The 24,012-nt window shown below is 35.7% G+C and overlaps 2 protein-coding genes across 3 annotated transcripts in view; one reads left to right on the top strand and one right to left on the bottom strand.

Annotated features, from left to right (window-relative positions):
* LOC107702743 (nuclear receptor subfamily 1 group I member 2-like) overlaps positions 1-9,878 on the top strand; it is a 31,407-nt gene extending 21,529 nt beyond the window's left edge. For both annotated transcript variants that reach the window (XM_016505153.1, XM_016505161.1), the window contains exons 4-9: positions 664-833; positions 944-1,227; positions 1,397-1,542; positions 7,849-7,965; positions 8,046-8,151; positions 8,232-9,878. In XM_016505153.1, coding sequence (XP_016360639.1) covers positions 664-833; positions 944-1,227; positions 1,397-1,542; positions 7,849-7,965; positions 8,046-8,151; positions 8,232-8,373 — 965 coding nt within the window. In that variant the 3' untranslated portion in view covers positions 8,374-9,878. The remainder of the gene's footprint in view (positions 1-663; positions 834-943; positions 1,228-1,396; positions 1,543-7,848; positions 7,966-8,045; positions 8,152-8,231) is intronic.
* Positions 9,879-12,578: 2,700 nt separating this feature from the next.
* LOC107703010 (glycogen synthase kinase-3 beta-like) overlaps positions 12,579-24,012 on the bottom strand; it is a 26,636-nt gene continuing 15,202 nt past the window's right edge. The window contains exons 4-10 of the mRNA XM_016505501.1: positions 22,710-22,852; positions 21,048-21,154; positions 19,704-19,801; positions 19,016-19,111; positions 15,679-15,865; positions 15,470-15,568; positions 12,579-14,251 (exon numbers count right to left, since the gene is read on the bottom strand). Coding sequence (XP_016360987.1) covers positions 14,175-14,251; positions 15,470-15,568; positions 15,679-15,865; positions 19,016-19,111; positions 19,704-19,801; positions 21,048-21,154; positions 22,710-22,852 — 807 coding nt within the window. The 3' untranslated portion in view covers positions 12,579-14,174. The remainder of the gene's footprint in view (positions 14,252-15,469; positions 15,569-15,678; positions 15,866-19,015; positions 19,112-19,703; positions 19,802-21,047; positions 21,155-22,709; positions 22,853-24,012) is intronic.

The following is a 24,012-nucleotide window of genomic DNA, read 5'->3' as shown; positions in this document are numbered from 1 at the left end:
AAGTGATTAATGACAACATTTTCATTTTGGGGTGGAGTATCCCTTTAAGGGGGCTAATAATATTGACTTTTGCATTTTTTTTTTGTAATAATTGTTTTATTCCAGGCAAATTGAAAGAAATAAGGCTTTCTCTTTCTTTGTACTGTGATAAAATTCCCTTGCTCTGTTAAACATCACTTGGGAAATATTTGAAAAATAATTTAAATTTCATAGGTGGTCTAATAATTTTGTCTTCAATTGTATATCTATGTATGTATGTATGTATGTATGTATGTATGTATACACACACACACACACACATATATAAAATAAAGTAAAATACAACAATATAAAAAAAATAAGCTTTCTATTTCACGTAACAGTATTTTTCACATTTTTTTTTGTGTGGGGGGGGGGGGGTCTAATAAGTTTGTCTTCAACTGTGTTTAATTGATCAAGTGACATTAAAGACATTTATAAAGTTTACGTTACATTATAGGAATAAATGACATTAAAAAAAATATATTCAAATAGAAAGCACTTTCACAATATTACTTTTTTTATTGTCAAAAACTTTACAAAATCTTTCTTACTCCAATCTTTTGAACAGTAGTGTATACCTAATTGTGTATAAAAATTCCATAGTGTAGCCTTCACTTTGGTTCCTGTGGTTCTTTTCATCAGTGATCATGTCGGACGATGCTGTGGAGAAGCGGAGGATGCAGATCAGGAGGAAGAAGATGCAGGAGGAGCCTGTAACGCTCTCCCCTCAACAGGAAGCTGTCATACAGGAGCTGCTCACCGCACATCAAAAGACCTTTGACATGACTTGTGCCCACTTCATTCAGTTCCGGGTAACATACTTACCTGATTTCGATTGTCTGTTTGAGATTTCGACAAATACTGTATATCTACTGAACTATGTTTTTAAGCACTGTCTTTATTAGAGGTTTTATGTCCTCAGCCTTTAGATCGGGATCAGAAATCCATGTCTGAGTGTGGTCGAGAGCCAAACAGCAGCAGGTTCACTTACGCAACCATGCACAAACCGTCGCCTGAAGATGCAATGCAGCAGACCATCAGCTTTGTCTCCCCCTCGTTCCCTTCCTTCAGCTTTCAGAGTCCTGAAAATAAAGAGAAGAATCGACATAAAAGTGCCATCTTCACCTCTCTGCCACATTTTACAGACCTCACCACATACATGATCAAGAATGTAATCAACTTCAGCAAGACGCTTACAATGTTTAGGTGAATACTGGCCGCCTTACAGTCCATCTGATATAAAGATTCATCACTGGTGGTCACAAGTGATCAGACAAGACATGTTTACACCTGATAGTTTTTTGCTCATGTTAGTTTAGCCAAGCAGCTTGACGGATACAAGATTATAATGAAGTTGTTGTGTTTTGAATGACAGGGCTCTAATCATAGACGACCAGATCTCGCTGCTGAAAGGCGCCACCTTTGAGATCATTCTGATCCACTTCAACATGTTCTTTAATGAGGTGACAGGCATCTGGGAGTGCGGCCCGCTGCAGTACTGCCTGGATGACGCCATGCGAGGTGAGGGTCTTCACAAGTCTCCATTAATCTTATATAGACTCTGCTGTATAATAATAATAATAATATGAATTATTCAGCAAGGGTGTATTAAATTGATCAAAATTGACATGTATTACTCTTATATACAAAAGATTTCTGTTTCAAATAAATGATGTTCTTTTGATATTTCTATTCATCAAAAGAATCCTGGAAAAAAAAAATGTATCTCTGTTTCCACAAAAATATTAAGTGGCACAACTGTTTTCATGTTAACGGATTAGAGCATTCACACTGCACGTGGTTGCGGTCCGGCAGTGCGTTTCAGGAGTGGTGCGTCTGCAGCAGTGCAGCCATCGTTTATTTTATTGCTGTGCTGTACTGCACTGGATTAAAGCCACAGCGCATTGTTCGCATTAAAATAAGCATGTATTGACACGAAAATGCAGAAATTTCACCATAGATGCATACAATTTAAAGGGTTAGTTCACCCAAAAATGAAAATTAGCCCACAAATTACTCACCCTCAAGTCATCTTAGGTGTATATGACTTTCTTCTTTCAGACGAATCCAGTCGGAGTTATATTAAAAATGGTCTTTGATCTTTCAAGCTGTTTAATGCCACTCAGCGGGTGTTGCATGCATCAGTCCAAAAGAAGTTAAATAAAAAGCACCAATCCATTAAAAAAAAAAGTGTCTCACACGGCTCCGGGGGGTGTACAAAGGCCTCCTGTAGCGAATCGATGCGTTTTTGTAAGAAAAATATCCATATTCAAAACGTAATAATGACTTTAATCTAGCTTGCGCTCACTGTTGTAAACGGAAGCAGCTCCGGGTGGATGACGGATGAGGGCGGCGTTTTTTTTTTTTATAAGTTTTTTCATAACGCTCCAGCTAAGAGGAGGAAGAAGAAAAGGAGAACACAGGAGGAAGGAGTGGAATAAGCCCCCTATAAGCGTTAGGTGTTGGGAGCACAGCAGGACAGTATCTGAAGATAATGAGGAGGAGATGGAGTCAGCGTGACCGTGCTGCAGGCAGAGCAAATTTCATCTCAGGGAAAAAGTGAACGGAATAGCCAGGCTTTTTCAGAAAGCACTACCTGTCTTACTGTTTTAGTACATGCATCAGTCTGTGTGTTTATTGGCATTTTCATTACTTCAAATGGGATTGAGTCAGTTAAACTTTCATGCTTATTTTTTACTTCAAAAATCTGACTCATTTTAACAGGTATTTTTCCCCTTTTACCTTAATATGCAGAAACTATGGAAGCTTGTTTCCTCCACTTTTCTATTTTCCTCCACAGTAGTAAAACAGGTGCTGTAATTTGTGACTTTTTGTCTCACATTTCTGACAGTTTTTCTTGAAATTTAAGGTTTATTTCTCACAATTGCAAGTTATAAACTCATAATTGCAAGTTTACATCTTAAAATTTGTTTGTTTTTTTGCCAAGGAATAAAAAATAAAAAGGTAACTGAGACTTTTTATCTTACAGTTCTGACTTTTCTTCTCAGAATTGCACGTTTATATCTCTCAAGTTTATAAACTTGTAATTGCAAATTCTGAGTTTACATCTCAGAATTATGTTTTTTTTTTTAAAGGTAATTGCGACTTTTTTTCTCGCAATTGTGAATTTATATTTCCCAATTCTGACTTTTCTTCTTAGAATTGCAAATTTATATCTTGAATTCTGCATTTATGTTTTAGAATTTTGACTCTTTTTTTGTCTTCTCAGAATTGCATGAAAAAAAGTCATAATTGTGAGATAAAAAGTCACAATTACCTTTTTTGTTTATCCTGCGGCAGAAACAAGCTTCCATAAGAGTCAACTGTAAGTAAATCATCCGTACTTTAATTTCCCTAAAACTGCAAAGACTCTCTGTGGTGCTTTCGAAACATTTTTCTGTTTGTTTGAGCATCTCAACAGAAACATCAGCAATATGTGTTTGGGACAGGACTATCATTACTTTTGCTGCTAGTGGAAATGACACACTTAAGCTTCAACCCTTTTCACACGTAAGTTTGAAAATTTCAGACGGACCCTTGCGTGTGAGCTTTTGGCCATACTGCAAGAATGTAAATTATGTGTCAGTGAACGGAGAGAGTTCAGGAAGATGAAATGCAGTGAAACTGGTTAAGATGTAACCCGTGTATGAAAGACTGAGCTTGTCACTAGCTAAGCATGACACATTATACATGTCACTATAGCACAAGCTAACTTAGAAATGACTTTTTGAAAGATAGAGGAGTCATATCATGAGAAATTTTAACTTTTAAGTGAAAACATATACTGCTATAAGTAGTATGTTTAAACTACCGTTCAAAGGTTTGGAATTGGCAAGATTTTTTAATGTTATTGAAAGAAGTCTCTCAAACTCACCAAGGCTGGATTTATTTGATCAAAAATACAGTAAAAGCAGTAATACTGTGAAATATTATTGCAATTTAAAATAACTGTTTCTGTTTGAATATATTAAAAAATGTCATTTATTCATGTGATACACAGCTTCATTCGCATGTCAACGACCATTTATGAATCTGTCACGATGTAATTCAGGCTTTACAACGAGACTGTTGTTGAAGGATGAGGCCGTTTGAAAACTGTATTTAACCCAACATTAGAGTAAAGTTTGTTCATTTCACATGCAACAAGTTTGTTTAGGCACTAAATCTTAAAGGCCCAGCACCAAAAAAAAGGGGAGCTATTTATTAATGGTCAGTGAGAGGGTGGAAAATAGTCATAAAAATACTCAATTACTGAAATTATAATTGGAACTGGGTGCTTTCACACCTGGCCCGTTGTTTCGGAACCTGGCGTGTTTCCCCCCCTAGCTCGGTTCGTTTGGGCATATGTGAACATGGCAGTCGCGCTCGGATCCATGCCAAAACAATCGGTCCGAGATCGCCTGAACGAGGTGGTCTCAGCTCGATTGAAAACGAACTCTGGAGCGGTTCGGTTGTATTGAGAAAGCAATCCGATCTAACGGACCAACGAACCAGGCTATATCACAATGTATGATGGGTAATTACGTAAGTTCAGTGAAAAACATTAGCTTTGTTGTTTTGCTAATACTTCAAAATGAACCTGTTAATGTCTGTGGGTGAGCACGTCTTCGCCATTCAAAATCAAAGAGCACTTTTTCATTTTATAATGCCGTCTTATTGCTCTTCTTCCTAGTATGTGCAGTTTAAAAATGTTTTCCCGATGAATCTTGGACTCCTGCTCAAAGTGATAAATTAATATAACGACATCTACAAAAAAAACAACAATAAGCTGTTGTCGTTCCATCCTGATGGATGACATCCCGGAAAATAAACCGTGAAACTTTGACCAATGAGAGAACCGTTTACTCGCGCGTGACATGTATTAACAATTTTGGTCCGTTTAGAAACATTGCCATATCAAAGCGAACCGCACCAAGAATAAAAAGCAACATTGTAATCATTTTAATCCCTGTTTCGGAACAAAGCAATCGATCTACAGGTGTGAAAGCACCCTAAGTGAGTTAATGCTTATAAGAAAAACTCTCTGCCAATGAGGAAAGAAAAATGAGGAAAGAAAAAAATTCCCTTACTTCAAAGGGAAAACAAGTTTATTTTCTTGCCCCAATGGCATTTCTTGTTCTCAATTTTCAAACTTAATTTTGACTTTTTTTCCCCCAGAAAACAAGATTTGATATCTTAAGTGCAATTAATTATACTTGATAAGCAAAAAAATTAATAAAATAAAATAAATAAAATAAAATACCTTTTTTTAGAATTAAAATTACGTGATAAGTAATTTTGCTTCTCAAGTAAATGTAAGTTAATTTAAGAAAGGGTGCTTTCACACCTGGCCCGTTGTTTCGGAACCTGGCGTGTTTCCCCCCCTAGCTCGGTTCGTTTGGGCATATGTGAACATGGCAGTCGCGCTCGGATCCATGCCAAAACAATCGGTCCGAGATCGCCTGAACGAGGTGGTCTCAGCTCGATTGAAAACGAACTCTGGAGCGGTTCGGTTGTATTGAGAAAGCAATCCGATCTAACGGACCAACGAACCAGGCTATATCACAATGTATGATGGGTAATTACGTAAGTTCAGTGAAAAACATTAGCTTTGTTGTTTTGCTAATACTTCAAAATGAACCTGTTAATGTCTGTGGGTGAGCACGTCTTCGCCATTCAAAATCAAAGAGCACTTTTTCATTTTATAATGCCGTCTTATTGCTCTTCTTCCTAGTATGTGCAGTTTAAAAATGTTTTCCCGATGAATCTTGGACTCCTGCTCAAAGTGATAAATTAATATAACGACATCTACAAAAAAAACAACAATAAGCTGTTGTCGTTCCATCCTGATGGATGACATCCCGGAAAATAAACCGTGAAACTTTGACCAATGAGAGAACCGTTTACTCGCGCGTGACATGTATTAACAATTTTGGTCCGTTTAGAAACATTGCCATATCAAAGCGAACCGCACCAAGAATAAAAAGCAACATTGTAATCATTTTAATCCCTGTTTCGGAACAAAGCAATCAATCTACAGGTGTGAAAGCACCTAAATTACATAATAAAAATGTATACTGTATTGTGTTATCTAGCAGTACTTTTTGCATTTTTAAATCTGTCACCATTTTTTTTGCTTACTTTAATGTTAATATGGCCCTTTTAATTAAGAACCCATATGTGGCATATTTAAAGGCTGTGGTGGCGTTATTACAAACTTCAGTCCATCCTTGATTTTCTCTTTATATTTGCTTCTCAAGGCTAAATGTTCATAGTTGCTAAAGAAGTGGCATTTCATTACATATTGACTAATTACCCTGATTTTCTACAGTCTCTGAGACGCAGCTGTAAAAGCCTTAAATTGAACTCTGAATTGAATGTCATTACCATCATACAGCTGTCATTCACAACAGCTCTTCTGTTTAATGAACATGCATTGTTTCAAAGCAAACAGATGGGACTGCTTTACCATGTCGACGTGAAGCAGCCATAGCAAGGAGACGTCACAAACATAATCCCTGTCACATGTCAAATGCTTCTAGTCTGAAATCAGATCAAATGTGACCCTGGAGCACAAAACCAGTCTTAAGTCGCTGGGGTATATTTGTAGCAATAGCCAAAAATACATTGTATGGGTCAAAATTATAGATTTTTCTTTTATGCCAAAAATCATTAGGATATTAAGTAAAGATCATGTTCCATGAAAATATTTTGTAAATGTCCTACTGTAAATATATCACAACTTAATTTTTGATTAGTAATATGCATTGCTAAGAACTTCATTTGAACAACTTTAAAGGCGATTTTCTCAATATTTTGATTTTTTTTGCACCCTCAGATTCCAGATTTTCAAATAGTTGTATCTCGGCCAAATATTGTCCTATCCTAACAAACCATACATCAATGGAAAGCTTATTTGTTCAGCTTTCAGATGATGTATAAATCTCAATTTCGAAAAATTGTCCCTTATGACTGGTTTTGTGGTCCAGGGTCACACATGTATATCAAATGGACACATCTGCATAAAAAAGAGCCTCAGTATACAGCACAGAATAAAATACTCAAGTCAGATCCAATATGAATATTTGCCACTAATTCTTTCAAGACCAACTGATTTGAGCTATGCACACTGACGTTGTCAACACTTCTCGTGTGACTTTTCTTTTCTCTTTTTTCTTTTCTTTTATATTTTAACACTGATACAAATGCTTAATGCTTAAATGAATCATAACTGAGAACTCAATTAAATCTTACTGTTACAAGAGGAAATTCATCATCAGTGTAATTTGAGTATTATTTATATTATTATACTTTATATGTTAATATTTCTAGAAGTTTTAGTTAAACCGTTTTCAGTTTTATTCGTTTTTTTGTTATTTTTTTTGTTACGTGATTTTGTAAAAAAAAATATTAGTTTTTGTTTTTAATTCTGTTTATCTTTCATTTATTTCGGTTTTAGTTTTAGTAATTTTAGTTAGTTAATCAGTTTTAATTTTAATTAAAGTTTCATTTTTAAACAATTTTGTTATGTGATTTATATATATATATATTTCTATTTCAGTTTTCGTTTTAAGAATTTTAGTTTAAACGAAATTAATTTTCAATTAGTTGCATGGCAACATTTCTAAGTTTTGTCTAAGTTACTTGCAAGTTTTCCATCAAATATTTATATTTGATTTGATTTCAGCTTTATTTTAATTAACCAAAAAGTCTCTCCTCTTAGAAATGAAACATCAGTAAATGAATCTAGGGTAATGTTTCACTTTGCAGCATGTATTACATGCTTTTGAAGGCATTTACAAGTAGACATGCTGCATCAGTTTGTCTCTTTCCTCCCCCACCGGTCAGCTGGTTTCCAGCGTCATCTGCTGGACCCTATGATGAACTTCCATTGCACACTGCGCAAGCTGCACTTGCGTGAAGAGGAGTATGTGCTGATGCAGGCCATCTCGCTCTTCTCACCAGGTATTTCAGATGAAGCTCACATTCACATGAACACACGCGGCCAGCAGTTTCACCTCTTACGTGTGTGTTTTCATCCACAGATCGCCCCGGTGTGAAACATCACAGCGTGATCGACCGCAACCAGGAAACACTAGCTCTCACCCTGAAGACCTACATTGAGGCCAAGAGGACCGAGCCAGAGAAACAGTAAGAACGCTTTATTTCTGTCTCACGAGGAAAACTATTTCTTTGATTGCACCTTCATTTGAACCTTCTCCTTCTGCTAGTCTGCTGTTCCCAAAGATCTTGGCGTGCCTGACTGAGATGAGGAGTATGAATGAAGAGTATACGAAACAAGTGCTGAAAATCCAGGACATTCAGCCTGAAGTGTCTCCGCTTTTACTGGAAATAATAAGCAAAGACAGCTAAGCCTTCACAGAGCAGATGACTCAACTAACTGGCCTTGAACTGGCTATCACCAGCCGCGTTGACCTTCATCTGAAGACACTAAGGACTGAAATATAGTCAAAACTAGCGAGGACAAGGACGGTGCCTACTGATAATGAACTACTGAACTGCAGCACACTGCAATTGTGAACCTGTCGTTTTATAGCTGTGTAACTACATGTAATGGTGTTTGAGTTTATCTCACGAGTAATCTTTTTCTGGATCTTTTCATGAAAGAACAATTTCTATGGTTCATAACCAGATGTAGGATGGCACATACTATCTCTTACATTTACAGCATGAATGAAGTTTGAAATGTGATGCAGTAAGAGCAAGTTATTATGGCAGCATCACAGATGTATAAAACAACAATATGATACTATACTAGTCATTTGTGTTAATAGTCTGTCTTGACGAATCTGTTTATTTATTATTCATTTTTAAATGCAAAATAGTGGTATAAGTTAACCGCTTCAGGGTATGTTGTGTTCAAATGATTCAATGCCACTGTCAGATGTGAGTAGCTATATTTGATTCAAACATTTTCCAGATTAGAATGTAAATGGAGTTATGAATCTCATAAAGAACATGTTCAGGTCTTAATTTACTCTACATATTGAAAAAAACTATATAGGCTTTTTATGCAAAATATCTATTTTTATTTTTATATCTATAATTATTTTTCATTACAGTAATGAGAATGGGATTTTTTATGGTAATGAAAAAAAATAGGCTTTTATGCAAACTATGTGTTTTGGGTGTGGATTATGTTCTTGTCAGGTTTTGTGAGATTCACTGATATGTGGCTGGGTATCAAAAGAGTTGAGCTAGCTATTCATTTCATGCCTGTTGTGAATGCTTTATTAGTAAAAAAGCTTGCTGTATTTTGTGCAACATATCAGAAATTTTAGGAGGCTGCAAGAGTTCATCACACAGACACTTTCTTGAGAAGTGATTGCCTTTTAAAATTCTTCACTCAGCAGTAACCTTTTTCACTTTCGAGCAAATTTACTGAACAGACATCAGAAAGCATTTGAAGGTCATTTTGTCATTAAAGCTAAAAAAGTTAACAATGACAATGTGAAGATTGTGAGCTAGTGTCAAATGTGAAATGACAATGTAGAGCAGATGTTTAGTGTTCAAACTAGGAATGCAGTATTTTTGGAAAATATTCTTTATTTAGACATATTATAAATACAAGCAGAGTTTTCAGATGTCAGGCGTCTCTATAAAGCACAGATGCCTTCATATTGGCATCCTGTTTAGATTAAGCAGTTATTTTATCCTGTCTGATATATGAGGAGGAAACTTGTCACAACACGAATCATTTCTACACAATACACTCAGGTTTTCTGTCTTTACGGTGATTATTTGCAAAGCAAGATGTATATGTCCCGCTCAGGAAAATAAAATGTAAAATTTTATGAGCATGTGTGTAGAATCTTTAACTGTGTAACTGTTTATTTTCTACAGGGTTTCTGCAGGATTTTTAAGCTCAAATTTAAGACTTTTTAAGACCTGCACAAATAAAATTTATACCATATGAGTGCAAAAGGGCAATGTCTATGGTTACATAACTGTAAAAAGCATGATTTTCCGTGTACCATATACAGGTTTTCACAAAAACAATAAGGTTTATAAAATGATAAACTTCACATTTCAGATTTTAAATAATAAAAAAAAAAAATGGATGAGTCAAAAGTATCAATTATTCATTTAAACAATTATTCAACTATTATATTAACACAAATATAATTTACTGTCTTAGAATTGTATAATGTATTTATAATCTTCTTGTCAATCCACCAGCTTACATTTACAACTCTGCATGTTTGCAGTGTAAAAACATGGGTTGATTTTCACATTAGTCTGAACAAAAACAGCAGACAGGCTTATTGAAAATGCAAATTCATTCTCTGCCAGCAGGAGGCGCTTTCCGAACGGCAGAAATATAACTGTTTCCCCGGTAACCGCAGTAAACAAAGCAGCAGCACCGGACTTTGAAACAGTACAGCGCTCTTGTTTATTCAATGAAATCATAACCTTTTGAAGTTTAATCATCACATTAAGCTATATGCAAATCTGTTTTTTCCGTCCACAAATTTAAGACCTCTTGAAATCATAATTAAGACTTTCTTGTACCATTTAAGACTTTATGTCCTTAAATTTGATAGTACAATTATTTTTAAGACTTTTTAAGGACCCGCGGGAACCCGGTTTCTAAGTGTAAATCATTTCCTCATAACGTACTGTTAAAAAAAATGTGGGGTTGTATGTTTTTATATATATATATATATATATATATATATTTTTTTTTTTAATCAAGCTGCATTTATTTGATCAAAAATATAGCAATATTGTGAAATATTATTACAATTTACAAAAACTGTTTTCTATTTGAATATATTTTAAAAAGTAATTTATTCCTGTGATGGCAAAGCTGAATTTTCAGCATCATTACTCCAGACACATGATACTTCAGAAACCAATTGGCCCCGAACTTTTGAACGGTAGTAGGCTATAACACATGCTTTTATCCAAAGCAACTTAAAATGCATTTAAAGTATGTTTTATTTGAACTCAGGCACTTACCACAATCACCTTTAAACATATTAGGCAAGAGTGAAGAAAAAGAGAGACATTTAATTGCACGTTAATTTAGTCTAAATGGATTGAATTTGAGGATAGCGACATCTTGAGTTGGGAAAAGAAAGACGCGTGGCAAATGCAGGGTCATTTCCAAGCTATCCTACTCTTTATTTAATGCAAATTACAGTACCAGGTAACTAGTCTCTGAATCCAAGTCACACCAAGGACCAAAACGGACATATTTACAAGGAGAGGAGACATTTAGCATACCTTCACAGAAAAAGAATATATTTAAAATAAAATAAAAATTTCAGTCACAAACAGACGCATTCAAGTAATATTAATGTTATACAGGTTGTATTTTTTTTTCCTTTTTTCCATTTTAAACCAAGACAATTTTTTTCCCAATAAGTGTATGTAATGTGATAGTCTGTATTTAGCCCACAGTCCTTAAAACAATTTTTTTTTTTTTTTTGGTAATTGTTTTTAAACCTTGTCTCTTTACATTTTTACTCTAACTTTAGTCACGTGAAGTGGTCACACCATTCGTGGAAAGCAACACATCTATGAATGCGCATCTTACAAGCAAGCTTTACATTGAGGGTGCGGGGATGAGGGTCCGGCGGGTGCTACGTGACATCTCTACCGCATACTGTCGGCTGGCCAACGAGTGAAAACACAAAGAAATCATTATTATTGCCCCTGGGATGTTGCAGTTACATAACAACACGCTCATAGTTGGTTCACTTTGGTAGTGGAACGAGGGTTCACATTTACAACTGTGTTTGCTGCATAAAAACATGGGTCGATTTTCACATTAGTCTGAACAAAAACAGCAGACAGGCTTATTGAAAATGCAAATTCATTCTCTGCCAGCAGGAGGCGCTTTCCGAACGGCAGAAATATAACTGTTTCCCCGGTAACCGCAGTAAACAAAGCAGCAGCACCGGACTTTGAAACAGTACAGCGCTCTTGTTTATTCAATGAAATCATAACCTTTTGAAGTTTAATCATCACATTAAGCTATATGCAAATCTGTTTTTTCCGTCCACAAATTTAAGACCTCTTGAAATCATAATTAAGACTTTCTTGTACCATTTAAGACTTTATGTCCTTAAATTTGATAGTACAATTATTTTTAAGACTTTTTAAGGACCCGCGGGAACCCGGTTTCTAAGTGTAAATCATTTCCGGAACACGACTCCTCCGCACACAAAAACAGCTTTGTGCCAAACTCGAAGAGAGAGAAAAAAAAAAAAAGAAGTGAGGAAAAACATCTACAGAAATGCCATCGAATGTGGTTTCTGATAGGAAATGAATTCGGCTGTCAGTCATTCAGACTTGACCAATCAAGACCACCTGCAGAGGGTCACAGGAAGGGGCGTGGTCTGTCTTGTGTGTGGACAGGAAGTGGGTGTGGTCTAGGGACAGGAAGTGTATGGAAGCAAAGGCACTCCAAACTATAGATACACTATACATTACTAGTTATAGTTACAATAATATAGCTGGCACCTACTGTACAGATAAGATTGAACTATATGGCTGGAGAAAGCTCCTTGTCTACAGTATCCAACAAACAGGTCATGTTTGCCCTGATCTTTTTAATTTTTTTTTCTTTGATCCATTTTTCATTTAATCCCGCGTCTTTGTTTTCGCTCATTAACAGTTCTCAGGTCAGCATATTTATGTACATAGCAGAACACTCACTCACTCACTCACTCAATCACACACGCTCACAAATTATACAAAAATCAAAACAAAACATAAAAATTAAAAGTAAAAGCCAGCATTTGGTGAGGAGCAACTGTGCTGTACTGTATATACACGTCTGTTGTTTTCTTATACTGCTATACTTTGTGTATTAAGACATTTTGGGAAATAAAAAAAGTACATTTTTCCGTACGTTATGCTGAGACATGATGAAGAAAAAAGTAGTGGTTAAAACAACACAGCCATTTCAGTTTAACATTGCGAATGGAGCACAAACACAGTCTCTGTGAAGTCGGCGCCACATCGATGCGTCTCTTCATGTGTTCTTTATGTTTAGCTGTGTGGTTAAGAACGACACTGACGCACACGCGACAATAAATAACCAGAGGAAATCAGGACAGAAGGTGATCTATAATTCTACCAGGCTAACAGAAAACAGCAGAGAAGCGCGAAACTCTTGCTAGAAAAGAGCTCCAGCAGAGTCTTAGTCATTCACATACTGTATCATTTCAGTATGTGGCCGCTGCACTGACAAACTGTGATGGATTCTGATGCTAGATATAGATCTATATATAAATATATATATATATATATATATATATATATTTATTTTACATAATGCAAAGTAATATATAAACGGTGTATGCATATATCATACAAGAACACAGAGATGGAGACGCACGTCTCACCTGTCAATCAAAATGTCTGCCCCTCCCCTACAGCCCGCCCATTTTATAAAACAAGATAAAACAGATTCAGCCGACTTAAAATCCTGTAACAGAGTATTTCTCTCTTGTCTTTGTGGTTGACATGCGGTTTTTATATTTATACCTCTTGTACGGTGCCTTGTGTTTGTTAGATACGCTTAGATACGATATTTCCTCTAGTTTTGAATGCTTGCATCATTTTCACCCAATACATATACATATATATGAATATACACACTATATGTATGTACTGTGTATATATATATATATATATATGTACTGTATACATGGGGTGCTCCCAACCAAATTCAAGCCATGCACTATTAAAGTCCCAGGACAGTATAAAGGGAGAGAACGTGTAGCTAGAGACGGTCCAGGTGAGAGAAGGGGAGCCCAAATGCGAACGGAAGTGGATGGATCTGGCTACCGGATTGCTTACATAATAAGATTGTCCTCTGAGAATGAGAAGAAAAAAAAAAAAGTTCCGGCTGGTCACGGACCAGGTTTTATGCTTTAACCCCCGCTTCCGAACTGTTTCCTGACTGCTCTCTCTTTTTCTCTGTCTCTGTCGCTCTCGTGAATTACATCCGACGAGGCTTTTCCACATGTATCATTCTGAACTTTGTAAAAAAAAAAAAAAAAGACGTAAATGAAGGTTGGCTCTTGCAGTCTGAATAAGAGTGGTGGTTACATGACTCAAATCCTGCCCATTAAGCTGGTGAGCAGTGGGGTGGGCGTGGCCTCGGAGGCAGGGTCAGGTCTGATTGGCTGGGGCTCTCAGGTTGAGGTGTTGGAGACGGAGGCAGAGGCAGAGGCTGCAGTTGTGGTCTGACTGCGATCTCCACTATTGGCATCTGGACACAAAGAGAAAACATTGTTATTAGCATATATTGTATGTTATAAGGGTCAGTAAGGTGATGCTCATTTTCCTGTCATATCTATTAATTTCTTCAAAAATAATTTCAAAATGCAATTAATGCATATCATGATTTGAATACAGTTCTTGTATGATGAACATGTTTTTAATTTCGCTTTAAATGTCACCATGATACAACTATCTTTGTATCATAATAAAATAATAAAAAGTCCTATTAAAAGAATTACATTGTTATTAAATTCGTATTAAAGAGAAGTTTAAATAGGCAGTTTGGCATTCTATTTTAATGCAGAAAAAGCATAAAACCAGAAATTGTATCATATAGACGAGCACTGAAGACTTCATGACTGGGTGTAAAAGTCTGTAAGTCTATTAAAATATCAGATCATTTGACAAGACAAGCTTATTTCAGGTATTAATATTCATTTTATTTACTTGTTTGTTTGTCGTGTTATTTGTTATATTATGTAAAAGTATTATTTAGCATTATTTAAATACCAATATAGTATTTACAAAAAAAATTTCATGAGCTTCTTTATTTTAATTTAATTTTTTATATTTCTATTTAGCTTTAAATTCAGTTTTTGTAATTTGAGTACTTCAACTTATTTTATTTGAGTTAGTTTCCAAGGCAACATTTCTATTTTTTTATAGTCTAATATTTACATTTTATTTTATATTAACTTTGATTCAATTAACAAAAAATATTTTAATAGTTTTACTTAGTAACAACACTGGTTGTAAAATGTCATGTGGTGCGACTCCTTAATTTCCCTTTAAAAATACTTTAAACCCTTTTTTTTTTTTTGAAAATGAAGATAAAGATAGATAAGGAAAATATGTGATTACTTTGATGGATAGTTAACCCACATGACATTTGTAGAGTCATTAACGTTACACGTTCCTTGAAAATGGTATAAAAGTTCATCAAACCCAACAAGAATAAAAACGTGCCTTAAAACTTGCCACGTGTTTTAAACTTTTCTTTACCGTGTTAATTTTTATACGTCACTGAATAAAAATGTCATTGATAAAACAGTCATGGTATAGCTTCTGGTTGGTCACTAACAGCTATGACACCAAACCCCTGTTCACCAGAAATACTAATACATATGAACACTGTATCAGAGTGAGCTATATCCAGAAGACAAGGGATGTCAGATGAGCACAAAAAGGGTCTAAAGCAAAGACTGACCTGAAGTGGCAGAGGCGTTGGTGGGGGTAGAAGCTCCTGCCTGGTTTCGTGCATGAGCAGGAATTAGGATAGATGCCAGGGATGGGTTACTGGACAGCTCTGAGTCAAGTCAAACAAAAGACAGACCAACAAGCAACATCAAAAAGCTGATTACCTTGCATCTGACAGCACATTTTCTTCATACAAACAAATGCAAAATAATGCCATACCTTGAGTTGTGAAGTTGAATAAGGATGGTTTCTCACGTCCATTAGGAAGTTTGACATTAGGATCCCGCAGTTCATCAAAGAAGGAGTGAGCGCAGGCCTCTAGCGGGGTCAGTCGAGCAGTCGGCGTGTACTCCAACAGCCGCGAGCACAACGCAATGGCTTCAGGAGGCGTGCGTGGCCGAAACACCTGCGGAGACGTCTCAGAAGTTTAGAAAGAGTATATAAGTAAGTTGTATATTTTCTTAAATAAGTATCAATAAACGGCAACACTTTATTTTAGAGTTTGCTTGTTACATGTATAATAACATAGTAATTACATAATTAAAAAATGTGCATACAAACCTTTTTTGAATGAATAACCACACATTATGACATTTTAAATTTTGCATATGCTTTCTTCATTCCATCTGAACACTCACTTGCTCACATGAATTGCGATTAAGCCGCGACATGCCTTGAGCTATGGATGTTTTATGAATCATTCATAGGAAACTGAATCATCTATGAATCATTTAGCAAATTATCTCCCATTCACTCACATTTAGGATGATTATATGCACATCTTTACAAATTAGGCCTCAGGCTGACATTATGGTAGCCTGCCCTGCATAGGGTGACTTCATGCCCCATTATGGGGTGTTAAAGGCACTGTATACTTTTTCTAGGGTAATAAGGACGAAATGTTCATTTGCTTTTTGTAGCAAAGTCTTTAAAGTGTTTGTCTTCAGTGGAGCAAGAAGTGCAATCACTGAAATAAAACTTGTTTATATCTAACATATTATTACACTATAAATGAACTGTTTTTGGTAAACTAGCTCTGGATAACTTGAAGCAGAAGAAAAAGAAGGCATTTCAGCCTTTCGAGGTGTTTGCGTCACAGGCACTGGGGCATATCCTGTGCAGAAGGTAAGACTGTGTTTGAAGGGAGGGGTCTGATTGGAAGCAGGATAAGACTAAAAACACACCCTGCAGCTCAGTCGTGTACTACATACAATGACCACCAGAGGGCACCTGAGAGATCCTGCTTTTATACTTAATGTGGACCTACAGTGTTGGGCAAATTTACCTTGGAGTACAAAAATATCAATTTGATATCTGCATCATGATTTTCAATTATGAAATGTTTTTTTTTTAAGTAATAAATAAAATGAGATTTTGTTTGTGTAAACATCCCTTTCTAATCATACTAAAGAAAAGTACCAAGATTATTACCAGTTATAACACTATCCATCTGGAACAGTTCATCTGTCCTTCAACTGCATTTTCAAATGACTCAGCAAGTTCAGTTTGATGTACATGACAACAGTTTCAGGTGCAAGGCATAACACACTACTGTTCAAGAATTTGGGGTCAGTCGGATTTTGTAATATTTTTGAAAGAAGTCTCTTATGCTCACCAAGGTGGCATATTGTGAAATATTACAATTCAAAATAAGCCAGTTCTATTTGAATATATGTTAAAATGTAATTTATTCCTGTGATGCGAAGCTGAATTTTCAGCATCATTACTCCAGTCTTCAGTGTCACATGATCCTTCAGAAACCATTCTAAAATACTGATTTGCTGCTCAAGAAACTTTATTTTCAGTGTTCAATTTTCAGGATTGTTAGATCAATAGAAAGTTCGAAAGAACAGCATTTATTTGAAATAGAAATCTTTTGTAATATAAATGCCTATTATAAAAGTCGTCACTGCTCCTTTTAATCAATTTAATACAGTCTTGCTGAATAAAAGCATTCGCTGCTTATAAAAATCTTACTGACCCCAAACTGTTGAACAATAGTGCATAGCACAGTCTAAAACCTAGACCACAGAGTAAACAGCAATTGTAAAAAGTGTAATGAAGTCAGCAAGCAATGTTGAAAGCATGTCTGGTGACGTCATTTAAATGGACATGAGGATGTGACATTACTGGCCGACATCAGCTCTGTTCCAAAAACTAGTGAACTGCCTTCTTATGCACACAAATACTGAGTAAAAGAGGCCATTTTTAATTAGACTGAACTGTTTTTATTGATTGATTTGATTTAGTATTGAATGAAACATAATAACACTTACAGTACACATATTGTACATTTCCATATTTATAATACCAGCTTTTTTAAAATCTTGACACAACGCCTTCTCTCTTCGAAATCAAGCTATCTTAGGCGGTAACATAATTATTCCGCCTACCAGGCTTCCTACGTAGGCAGCTCACTAGGATTCGGAATAGACTGTAAGGTCACTTGGCTAGCCATCACAACAGAGCTCAGAAAGAGGACGTCTGCATACAGACACAATCCTGATTGAAATTTTCCTTCTTCTTTCATCAACTACTTGAGAAGCAGTGTGTCTAAGACCAATAATGAAATGCTGTGTGCTGCAGACGGGTGACGTGAATGGAGTCAGGACAGTGAGAGGAGATGACGGCTGGAGGTGGAAGACGGCTGTGCTAGAAGTAGTAAAACAGTTGACCTGTACCTGTTTACTCACCTTAGTCCATGGGTGGGCCTTAATCTGCGGGAATTTGAACTCGGTGTAGTTTGGGTTCATTTCTCGAATCTGCTCCCGTGTGGGAGTGCCCAGCACCTGTGACCACAAACACACAGAAACACCCGTTTTTTAATTTTTTCTGACATGTTGGTGTTTTATCTTTCACTTGGATGCTATAAGTTGCACTGAGTAAATACAGCTGGATAAAACAAAAACTGTGCCCGTCTTCATTTCAGGCTGCAAAACAACAAAATGTGATTATTTTAAAGGGGGGTCATTCTTTTCTATACCCACTGTAGCTAAACCTAAGAGTGATTTTTTTTTGACTTGCATCTAGTTTCATATTTATTTGTAGTTACTGAGTAAAAGAGGCCATTTTTAATTAGACTGAACTGTTTTTATTGATTGATTTGATTTAGTATTGAATGAAACATAATAACACTTACAGTACACATATTGTACATTTCCATATTTATAATACCAGCTTTTTTAAAATCTTGACACAACGCCTTCTCTCTTCGAAATCAAGCTATCTTAGGCGGTAACATAATTATTCCGCCTACCAGGCTTCCTACGTAGGCAGCTCACTAGGATTCGGAATAGACTGTAAGGTCACTTGGCTAGCCATCACAACAGAGCTCAGAAAGAGGACGTCTGCATACAGACACAATCCTGATTGAAATTTTCCTTCTTCTTTCATCAACTACTTGAGAAGCAGTGTGTCTAAGACCAATAATGAAATGCTGTGTGCTGCAGACGGGTGACGTGAATGGAGTCAGGACAGTGAGAGGAGATGACGGCTGGAGGTGGAAGACGGCTGTGCTAGAAGTAGTAAAACAGTTGACCTGTACCTGTTTACTCACCTTAGTCCATGGGTGGGCCTTAATCTGCGGGAATTTGAACTCGGTGTAGTTTGGGTTCATTTCTCGAATCTGCTCCCGTGTGGGAGTGCCCAGCACCTGTGACCACAAACACACAGAAACACCCGTTTTTTAATTTTTTCTGACATGTTGGTGTTTTATCTTTCACTTGGATGCTATAAGTTGCACTGAGTAAATACAGCTGGATAAAACAAAAACTGTGCCCGTCTTCATTTCAGGCTGCAAAACAACAAAATGTGATTATTTTAAAGGGGTGTCATTCTTTTCTATACCCACTGTAGCTAAACCTAAGAGTGATTTTTTTTTACTTGCATCTAGTTTCATATTTATTTGTAGTGTCTATAAAATATGGTTAAAATTTACTGATGAATATACTGACAAACATTTATGGTAAACTAAAACACACTTTCATGTCATTTCTACTGAAACTTGCATGGAATGTATTTCAATATATTTGTAATTACACATACACTAGTGAAAAGTTTTAAGAGAGTTCACCTTACAAAACTGTTACAAAACTGAAGAAACACCCATAAATCATGTTAACAGTCTTGTATAAAACTAACTAAATCAACTGACTGTGGCTCTGCAATTGTTGCTCTTCCTACAAACTCATGTAAACACTGAGATTAAATCTCAGACAGAAGTGGCGGTGTAGCGGCGCCAGTACCTTGATGATTTCCACCAGTTGATCCACTCCGCTGTCGCCGGGGAAAATTGGTTGTCCTAGCAACAGTTCCGCCAACACGCAGCCAGCTGACCACACGTCTGCAGTGAAAGCGGGGGTCAGAGAGATGCTGAGAGTGAGGGAGGGCTGACGCTCAACAGGCCATTCTTATTAGCCAGAGGTCAAGGACTCGTACACAGACCACATCCTAAACACTATGAGCCTACTGCACTCACTGTACGTCCTTGCAAAATCACCAACGACACGTCAAACAAACAAACAAAAAAAACACAAAACAATGCTCTACATATGAGTAAAAAAATCCACGAGTTCATGAAAGATCCTTCAGCTTCATAATCTTATTATAGGGCCTATTCTCCGAAAGAATGGTCAAATTATTTGACTTTTCAATAGCTGATACAGTATTTAGAGATCAAGGTGGCCACTAAAACCAACGGAATCATAGTAAATAAAAATGTGAAATAAATAAATACAACTAAAATTACATTAACATTAATTTTACATAATATTTACACAAAATCTACAGATAAAAATGCATAAGTGAAATATTAAGTCTGTAGATATGAACAAGCTGTTATGACTATTGATAGTCCCAGAATGGCCAAATATCAGCTTAATATTTGGCCTAGCTGATATATCAGTGTATTCTCTTGTGAAAAAGAAGTGCAAGTAATTGTTCTCAATGTGTACTTCACATCTTTAAAGTATGTTTTAAAAAGAATTGTACTTGCAGATAATATGAATTAATAAATTAAAATTTGGCCAACTTGGTAGCAACACACAACCCTATTTCTTAACACACTTAAGTGCACTTTAAAAATGAAATTAAGTTTTATATTTTAAATCATTATGTTTTAATATTTTGTTGAGCTTTAAAAAAGTACACTTGTATTGATGTGTTGACTAACATACTAAAGCATATGTAAAGCACTCTATTATAATTGTAGTTTATTAACATCAGTACTTATGAAAATTATTCTTTTTATTATGATCATTCAAAAATGATATAAAGATGTACTTAAGTCCTGATTAAGTGTGCCAAAAAAGTTCTAAATGCATTTAGTATAAATCAAAATGTAATACATTTGTATTTAATTGCAATCAACAAGCAACTAAATGTCCAGAAACATTATATTTAATTCACACTTAAGTATATTATTTAAGTACTCTTTTAAAAAAATGCTACAGTCTACTTCTTTTTCACAAGGGTCACTTTTGGCATGCATTTGCGTATTTACCATGACAAGAGGTGATGGCAACATAATGGAGGAGTAGTTTATTGAAGCAGAAATGATTTGCATGGTAGTACAATTAAAGCTCATATACCTATGCTGGATGTGTAGTCGGTTGCTCCAAAGATGAGTTCAGGGGCTCTGTAGTACCGTGAGCATATGTAGGAAACATTGGGCTCCCCACGTACTAACTGCTTAGCACTGCGAACAAAAAGACAGATTGTCACAGGTGTTAACTCTCTGCGCAAAAACAATCTCTGATCACACTCATTACCATTTCAGTCAACTACTCTGTCTTTTTGGAGCTTGTTGGCAGCATAAATCACTTGCATGAGGCCGAGTACATTACAAAATGTTCACTTTTGAATAACTTTAACCACTAAAATTGTTCTAACTCAACTCATTTAGAGCTAAAAAAAAAATCACCTGAAATCTAGAGTTTCCTTTTTAGCTGGTTGCAAAGTTGCTAACACCTCAAAAGCATCTTAAGGCTCTATTCAGAGTACATGAAGACTACTGCTAATCGATCTCCTCATTCAAGGAAAATGTGCATTATTTTTGTCTAAGTCCCCAGTATAAGGTATTCATTAACAAACGGCGGATTCACATGCCCTAGTTTTCAGCCAACAGACGTAAGGCAAGTGAGAAATGGATACCCGAATATCACAATCTTTAGCAGAAAAATGTGAAAAGCAGGCTAAATGAGGACGGCTGAAGTCATCGTTTTCAAGGCATATAACATTCTTCTGTTGTAAAATGAAAAAATAAAACATAATGGTACCATAACGTGGTCATTTTAGCTTTTATTCTTTTTCATTTTTTGAGTTCTACATTGTTTTTATGACACCTACATTTTTCACTTATATAACTTTCTTTTGTTGAATAAATGAAAAAAAAATAGAAGTGCCATAATGTAGTCATTTTAGCTTGCTTTTTCTTTCTTTCTTTCTTTGAGTTCAACAGCCTCTATTCTCATTATTACTTCAATCAATGAACTGACTTTAGCTGAAAAATGACGCTGTTATTGTCTTCTTGCATCATTGACAAACTATGTTCCTGTTTGACTCTGTAAAGCTGCTTTGACACAACCAGTGTTGTATAAAGTGCTATATAAATAAAGGTGACTTGACTTGACTAGACTATTAAAAATAGCGCTTCAAACATTTTTGCACTGTATCTTGTTTGGTATTTCACAATAGCAAGAAAAGGTTTGGAGTAGCATGAGAGTGAGTAAATGATGACAAACATTATGTTTTTGTAAACTATTCCTTTATCCAAATCTGCATTAAATCTGAAAAAAGAATTACAAGTAACAATAAATAAATAAATAATGAAATATATGTATGTATATATATATATATATATATATATATATATATATATATACACACACAAGTTACAAGCAACAAAGTATTTCACCAGGACACAGTGATTGGCTTTTCTTCACAAAGAATTAATTTGTCAGTGCCCAAGTCGTTTTTCTTTCTCTGCTTTGACTCTGATTGATAAGTAGTCTCTAATAACAGATGTTTGATTTCCTAAAAAAAGGTGTGTGTGTGTGTGTTTGACTATTTATGTCGCATCTTGCCAATAGCAGGAAGGATATAACTCAGGACAATGTCATCACAGCAGTCAAGACACTGGTGACGTAAAACTGCACGGGAGGAGGGGGAGCAAATGCCAACACTCTCGGTTGACCCGTATACTCACCAGCGGGAACAAAACACAAGGTTTTCATTCAGGATGCACACATCGCTCACACAAACACACATTAGGAACAATCCGCACCTTTACATAAACCATGGGAAGGGTCTGCTTAGCGCGGCTGTAGTGTCTCGCCACTCTGTAGACAGTCTCAGGGACGTAGTCCAGAACCAGATTCAGATACACCTCATCCTTCTGTGGACAGAAAACAAGAAAGCAAATACTTTAAGTCACAGAGTTAAAAGTGTCAGTCTTTATAGCACATACGTATATAACTTTAGTGAATCTATATATAAAACCAGCTCGGTATGGAAGAGGATAATGACTCTGAGTCAGTGTCTATACTAAAAATGTCCCATATGCCGCATCCCTCCATATATCTCAATGACTGAACAACCAGCGTATGAACCGTAAAATCAGCTGCTATGGAAACGACACAAAAACAGCCAATTCTCTAGCATGATGTCATTGTGGACGTTGACTGCCATGCATTGTGTGGAACCGTGCCTAAAAGCGAGCTATGATTGTGCCCACCATCTTTACATAACATACATGCTCAGACACTGAAGTCATATCCTCCTGTAGAACTGAAGAAAAGGAAGAGCTCAATAGGGTGGCCTACAGGGCCACTCTGACCCCTCGTCTGATGTCACATCCTGTCTATTATGCCCTTCTTCCTTCCTCCACAAGTTCAGTTGTGAGAGAGTCTATTTCTGCTGAATCTGACATGCCTGAGCTCATTTACTTTATGTCAAAAGGACATGAGTCAAACCGACCTCACACCTCTGCTAAACGTGTCAAGATACTTGAATATAAGAATAAGAAGTCCAAATATAAAAGATATAAATGTAGATACAAAACATAAAGCGATTATTTTACCCAAAAAATAAAATTCTGTCATCATACATTTTCACATAAATTACTTTCTTTTGTTAAAAATGAAAAAAAAAGAAAAAAAAAACATAAAGGTACCATAACATCACTGCAGTCATTTTAGCTTGTCATTTCTTTCTTTCTTTTTTTTGACAGCCTCTATTTCCATTATGAAAATCAGCACTCCAAATGTTTTGCAGTGTATCCTCTTTGTTTCACTAGAGCAAAAAATGTTTGAAATGACAAACTTTTTATGTTTTGGTAAACTATTGCTTTATTACTATATGGATCAAATCTGAAAAATAATTACTAATAACAAAATTAAATAAATCTTGAAAATAAATAGAAGTTACTCTGCTAAATGTATGAAGTTAAGATACTTAAATATAAAATATAAGATACTTAAATATAATATTTTATATATATATATATATATATATATATATATATATATAAAATATATATAATATAAAATATATAGA

The sequence above is a fragment of the Sinocyclocheilus anshuiensis genome, unplaced genomic scaffold (assembly GCF_001515605.1).
Source record: "Sinocyclocheilus anshuiensis isolate Anshui unplaced genomic scaffold, SAMN03320099.WGS_v1.1 scaffold1094, whole genome shotgun sequence".
NCBI classification, from domain to species: domain Eukaryota; kingdom Metazoa; phylum Chordata; class Actinopteri; order Cypriniformes; family Cyprinidae; genus Sinocyclocheilus; species Sinocyclocheilus anshuiensis.
Note: the sequence above shows the minus strand (reverse complement) of the source record. Positions and strands in the feature narration are given on the sequence as shown.